General features: G+C 29.8%; 2 protein-coding genes across 2 annotated transcripts in view; both read left to right on the forward strand.

Annotated features, from left to right (window-relative positions):
• The first annotated feature begins 2,237 nt into the window (after positions 1–2,237).
• Positions 2,238–4,226, forward strand: LOC119831405 (endocuticle structural glycoprotein SgAbd-5-like). The gene is made up of 3 exons (XM_038354733.1): positions 2,238–2,538; positions 2,673–2,868; positions 3,515–4,226. The coding sequence occupies exons 1-3, from the start codon at positions 2,384–2,386 to the stop codon at positions 3,557–3,559; spliced, it is 396 nt and encodes a 131-aa protein (XP_038210661.1). The 5' UTR covers positions 2,238–2,383; the 3' UTR covers positions 3,560–4,226.
• Positions 4,227–6,129: 1,903 nt separating this feature from the next.
• Positions 6,130–6,451, forward strand: part of LOC119831406 (endocuticle structural glycoprotein SgAbd-5-like) — a 2,372-nt gene continuing 2,050 nt past the window's right edge. Inside the window, exon 1 of the mRNA XM_038354734.1 lies at positions 6,130–6,254. Coding sequence (XP_038210662.1) covers positions 6,252–6,254 — 3 coding nt within the window. The 5' untranslated portion in view covers positions 6,130–6,251. The remainder of the gene's footprint in view (positions 6,255–6,451) is intronic.

A 6,451-nucleotide genomic window follows, 5' to 3' on the forward strand; every position in this document is an offset into this window, starting at 1 on the left:
ATAGATAATATGTACAGACAAAAATCTACCCGGATTCTATACTAAGAAGTACATGTACTGGAAAAAAATGTATTATCTTATTCCTTACTATAGTAATAAAGTTGTATATGTAAATTCCTACGATGTAGAGTAGAGAGTAGTATAGCCACTAGACTTGATACTTTACCCATAATTAGCAATTATTTTTTTCAGTGATTATGCCATTATTGGTTATGTCTATTAGGTATTTGATTAAAACAAATGTTCCACGTTTAAAAGTGAAAATAGCGCCATCTACAATATAAGGCTGATCCATTACAGTTGTTACAAATCTTGTTCTTGGTCGATAGCAAAAGCTCCTTAACAAGTTTTGGCTATGCAAGATTTACTCAGTAATTAATGGTGTAGGCAGTGTTTCGATTCTTTTTCAAAAGAGGGCGCTGTGATGATAACCGAACAAATAACATAGATATACATAGATAGCATCATAGATATATATTATTGAAGCCTCATCTCGGTTTTTCTGCATTTACCAGTACGAGGACAAATATAATTATAGAAGTTTCGATTTTAATACATCAATAATAGGTTATATCAGGATCGCAATCCTACTTCCTATATTATTAAAAGTATAGCTTTTCGTATGCTCGAATGTATGCTCGTGGGTTCATCAAAATTGATAGTAAATCCTTTGAATATTTGTTGAACTGAAAACATTTTCATAAGAGAAAAGAAAAATAATGATTGAAGCCAATAATAATAATATCATATAATTTAACGTTCATATAAAAGCAGTTAGGAAACTGTCCTTACCTTTTATAAGTCGATAAAAAAGCGTAGTAGCTATGTAATCGACTAAAATAGCTCAGTATAATAGCATGTCATATTTGAATTAAATATATCAGAAAAAGAGTTTCGGTTTCTAATAAAAATGTACTTGGTAAGAGTCAATTATGCACCTTATTAAAACCGTATCGATTGTAAGTCGACGACGTGTGAATTCTAATTCAATTACTCAATAACTTGAACGTACATTATGAAATTAAAAGCTCTCTTTGTGGATTGATTATACACATTACATTCATGTTGTTTTCGACATAAATATTTTGTTCATGCAAATTGCACCGTTTGTTAAAATTTATTGAACTTCTCAACGGTCACCTCACGGGGTAGTCGCTCTTATTGACACGATTTATTTATAACCTTTTTAAATAATTTATATTCGTGAAAATTATTCTTGATGCCATTATAAACAGCTTCAGTATATATGCTTGCCTTAACATTTCGATGATTTGAATGACATGTTTTTAATTATTATGCAAATTACTCACAGTTTGTGTCTTCCGGCCCTCATAACATATTTTATTAGAGTGTGGTATAATAAATTTATGAGAAATTGGTTAATGTTCTTATTTTCTTATGGTAAACTGGAGTTTATTGACTTTTTGATGATATAAAAATGCTATAGGCAAAAATATGAAACATATTGTTACGATTAAATGTCACTTCGCCTATGCGCGCGAATGCGAATTTTATATACTTTTGACGTTTCATCATAACACTGAAGTATATACTTTAAAAAAGCACCTTAAAAGGAGACTCATTTATAATATATTTATAAATGTTTTAAATAATTTCAACCAATTCCCTGCTTTACTAGGTAACTTTATATTATTTAACAATTAATTAGGTTAATACACAGGTAGGAAATTGTGCTTTTGAAGTGAAACTTCTTTATAATGCTTGTGATTTCAAACCTGATGCAACGGAAAAAACGGCAGGTAAGAGACACAAATACAAAAATGTGTAGAATGAAGCCGGCAAAGAATGAGACAGAAATATACATACTATTTTATATTATATACATATTCATCTCATTCTTTTATCGATTTACTGAAGTTTCAATTCTATCGTGTGTGAATCGCACACACACCTTTTTTGTTTCTCTAAAGTCAAGTTTATTACCACAATAGGGTAAGTTTCAGTTCAATTAATTCTAATATTATATTGATAAATTTAGTTGAAAATGTAGGTAACATTGTCAACTAAAATTGTAAATAGCATTTGTATTCTTAATCTGAAATTTTGAGATTTTTTAACAGCGTTTATAACTTGAATCTCAATGCGGAAAATATGTACTCAATATTAATGTAGTTTTTCAATAACCTCGTTATAATTTAAGATTCAAACCAACAATTATATTCATGGTCTATGAAATTATATTATAAGAACCAGTTGTAACGCGTAACTCAGATCAAAGCACAGCCTACACAGCCAACGAATGTTGTGCCTACTTCATTAGCTTTTATTTTTTAGTCTTCATCAATCAGCGTCCTTAATTAGATCTTTTTAATTTAAAGTGCAAGAGATTTAGTTGTCAAGTCTTGAAAAATCGGAGGAAAAAATGCAAGCAACGTATTGTGTATTTTTTGCTTGTTTTTTTACTGCGTGGAATTTGATCTCAGCGGCTCCGCTATCAGACAATCCTCCATCTGCAGCAAATGCAAATATAATACAATATGAAAATAACAACGATGGCAGTGGAAATTATAAATTCAGGTATGGCAAAAAAATAACATTTATTTTTGTTATCAAATCAATCGATACTAATTTAATATTTTTAACTCTTAAATTTAATCCCCTCATACATACAACATAATTGCAAATACATTATTCACTTAATTTTTTTCAAGTTTTGAAACATCGGATGGAACAAAGAGAGAAGAAACTGGTACGGTGGTCAATCCTGGCCAACCTGATGAGCATATAGCTGTTGTAGGCTCGTATTCATTCATTCGTTCGGATGGGTTTTATGAAACAGTGGAATATAAGGCTGATGAAAATGGTTATAATATATTAACCCCAAGTAATTTACCTGAAATGCAAGTTGTAAGTATTACGTTCCTCTTATTTTTGAATGTTTGACTAGATGTATGTTACTGTTTCACTTAATGAATCTTTATAACATTTGAGATGATATTATGTTTAATCCGCCGCCTGGTAGTTCTTTGCCTTAATTTGATTAATAAAAACTATCCTATCTTTAAGTTGTAACAAACTGCACATGGTGTACAGATTTGATTAAAATTGGTTGAGTAGTTAAGGAGTCAATGGCCCACAAACAAGGTAATAATTAATTATATATTATATTAGATAAATTAAGCAAGGGCTAGTAAAATAACAAAAGGTAATATCTACCTAAAATTAGTTCAGAAGTTAAAAGATTACCTGATATCTAAATATTTCTTATGGTTATACAATAAACAAAGAAAACTTATGAGAAAGTGGTTTTTACATATTATATTTGATGACATCTGTTTTGCTTAAACGTAAAAAGAGTTATAATGACAAATAATGAATGAAAATTAAACTCAATGTTTTTAAATAGACTATTCTTAACTTTATCGGTAAATCGACTATTTGCCCCTAACTCTTACAATCTAAAATACATTATCCATTCGTTCATTACATAAATGAATAACGATAAAATATATAATAATATATATTGAATTGAAGCCATGGTTCTTCTTTTCAGGTACAAGCATTGCCTAATGCTGTGGTTGCAAGTTTATTGGGATAAACTTTTTTTTCGCCAATATCAACAATAATGAAAACTTAAATACTCAGATGGATGGATATATCAAGCAAATAATTTTGTTCTAAATACATTTTCATGAAATACACAATAAAATAATAAAAATATATGTACCAATTATAAACGCGAAAATGTGTGCGAACGAGTGTTTGCTACTCTTTTATTGCATAAAATGCACGACGGACGGTGCAGACTAAAGGTGATTGGTCTACATAAAATTTAGCTAGTTGATAATAAATAGTCTGCTCATATATATGAGCTTATAGCCTTCCTCAATAAATGGGCTAACTAACACTGAAAGAATTTTTCAAATCGGACCAGTAGTTCCTGAGTTTAGTGCGTTCAAACAAACAAACAAATTTTTCAGCTTTATAATATTAGTGTAGATGATAAATAATAAGTAATCTTTTGATTATATTCTCTTTTATCTGGGGACTATATATTAATGAAGCAGCTAGCAGGATCTATTTGATTTGATATCACTTTTGAAATACTCTTGAAAATGGTTTAATCCCTGCACACTAAATTGTAGTGCGTACGTCGAGTAGGTACTTAGTTATATGTAATAAGTATTATTAAATGTAAATAAACCTTGACGTGGACCGATTCAATTTTGAATATGGTTTTATTTGCAACATAGTTTTTAACACCCTTTTAATGATAGGTAATTTGAACTTAATCTCAGAATCATAATCTTGCAATGTGAAATGTATTTTTAAAAATGTAAATTTTGAATCATGAATAATAATTAAAGAACAGTATACTTATGTATTCCGTATGTTCTGTTGTAAATGTGCCATAGTAAATGAGCGTAGTTTATGTTTAGCCTCAAGTAATTATGATTATTTCACAATATTGCAGGATATAAAAAATTGATTATGACGCGGAGATATCAAGTATTCCCCTTGATTCCCATTTACGATGGTGATAATTTTTTTCTACTCTTAAAAAAATCTCATTTAGAAATCATTTGAAAGCTTATAACTATGTAGTTAGAATTATTCAGAATTGAGTATTACTTATTATATTCCTTTTAACTTTACTCCTAGCATTATTTATAAAAGAATATTACAAGTTGCATTTGCGTATTATTATTATTGCGACGTATGCACTTACGGCCTGTCCTTATTGCAGATGCCTCATTTCGAGATACGATTTTATGCAGTTAAGCGAGCACTGAACCTTAGTACAAACTATTTGATTACTAGTGCTTGAAGCACTGCTAGTAAAAAGAGAATTACTAAAATAAGACACTTCGATGGGTCAAAGCTTTCATCACAGCTACAGAGATGTCAATGTTTTATTGTTAATTTTAGATACGAACATTATGCAATATAACGTGGTCCATAACTACGTAACTCATTCAGATAATCAGATTGGGTTCACCTATGAACCGGTGTCGTTATACTCATAGAAAGGTATTGTAACCACCTTCAGAATGTGATCAATAATTTCGACAGTTCAATTATCAAAAAAATTACCGTTGATGCATTATGAAAGGGTAGTTATTAAGATGTATTGACACGATTATACTTGCATATTGCAACACTTACAAGTGAACTGTATTAAAGATTAAAGCGATTTTCTCGGTGATGTATGGAAATTCATATTTGTAAGTAATTACAGAATTAAAAGTAAATGTTACTAAACATGATAAAGAACCAAAGTATAGGCATATAATTGATATTATCCCAACTTTTATATTATGTTATTTGCTGCTACGGAATCGTTCATGAGCAAGTCTGAATGACTGACTGAATGGCTTTTTTCAAAGTTATCTATAGTATATTTTTTACGAACAACTTTCTTATCTGAACCAATTTTGATACTGGAAACAAGATATTTCAAAGATGTGCACTCTTTGGAAAATATAATGAGAAAACTCTAATCTTATGATGGAACTTTCTGTAACCATAGGGTTGACTACTTTATTTATATTTTTATTAAGTATTTAAAAGCATTACAATTGAACCTTGACTTTTATCTCGATTAATTTGTATTGATGTAAACCTTCTACCTAGAAAATGTGTAGGTAACTGTTGTTAGGGGTCAGGCGATGAAGACGAAGGATGCTGTTAAGGGTATAACACAAATATAATACTTATATCACAATGTTCATATGTGTAGAAAAATTAATAACGACTTTATTTTATTTTTTTATAATTAATTAATTCCAATCACATTTGTAAATTTGAAAAACTATGTATGCATTATGTAGGGATCTATGTCACCTACATAAAAAATTTACAATTTTTACTTATAGGCAGTTTTCATTTTTTTTTTAAAGAAGTTGTATAGTATACCTTAAATATATGATTATAACTCGTACTTACAGTCAAATCAATATATATGTTATTTATAACATTAATTATATTATAATCCATTAGTGTTTCAAATTAGTACAATTCATTTGATTCAAAGCATTTCAATCACATAAATTATGACGGGTATATTAAAATCTTGAAGAATAAAAACCGGATTTAATTTTTTAATAGGCATAGAAAAATACTTCGAATGTGATGTTTTATGGTGTCGTTGACTTGTTTGTCGCTTTAGTGTAGCATTGTTTGCAAAGGAATGAAGTCCTGGCTTGATATACTCATAGAACTGGATATAAGGTGTGGGCAGATGTCCCGATATCGCAGTCACTAGATAACAATTGGGAGGAAACTATAAAATGGTGAGTTTCATACTAAAACCACAAATTGATGAATTTGAATATTATGCTCGGTAAATTTAATCAATCTGATACGCTGTACAGTGGTTGTTGATTCAAAAATAATCCAGTGGGAGGAATCCAGGAATTATTGTGGGAGTCGAGCACGCTTCGGCACGAATTGGGCCAGCTCGCACCGGGGAAGTACCACACCCCCACAG

Source organism: Zerene cesonia, chromosome 13 (genome assembly GCF_012273895.1).
Source record: "Zerene cesonia ecotype Mississippi chromosome 13, Zerene_cesonia_1.1, whole genome shotgun sequence".
NCBI classification, from domain to species: Eukaryota; Metazoa; Arthropoda; class Insecta; order Lepidoptera; family Pieridae; genus Zerene; species Zerene cesonia.

Bases quoted from the DNA above. Each gene is read 5' to 3' on its own strand.
- LOC119831405 (XM_038354733.1), top strand. From the start codon at position 2,384: ATGCAAGCAACGTATTGTGTATTTTTTGCTTGTTTTTTTACTGCGTGG. The intron at 2,539-2,672 runs GTATGGCAAAAA...ATTTTTTTCAAG, and splicing joins AGTGGAAATTATAAATTCAG to TTTTGAAACATCGGATGGAA. The intron at 2,869-3,514 runs GTAAGTATTACG...TCTTCTTTTCAG, and splicing joins ATTTACCTGAAATGCAAGTT to GTACAAGCATTGCCTAATGC.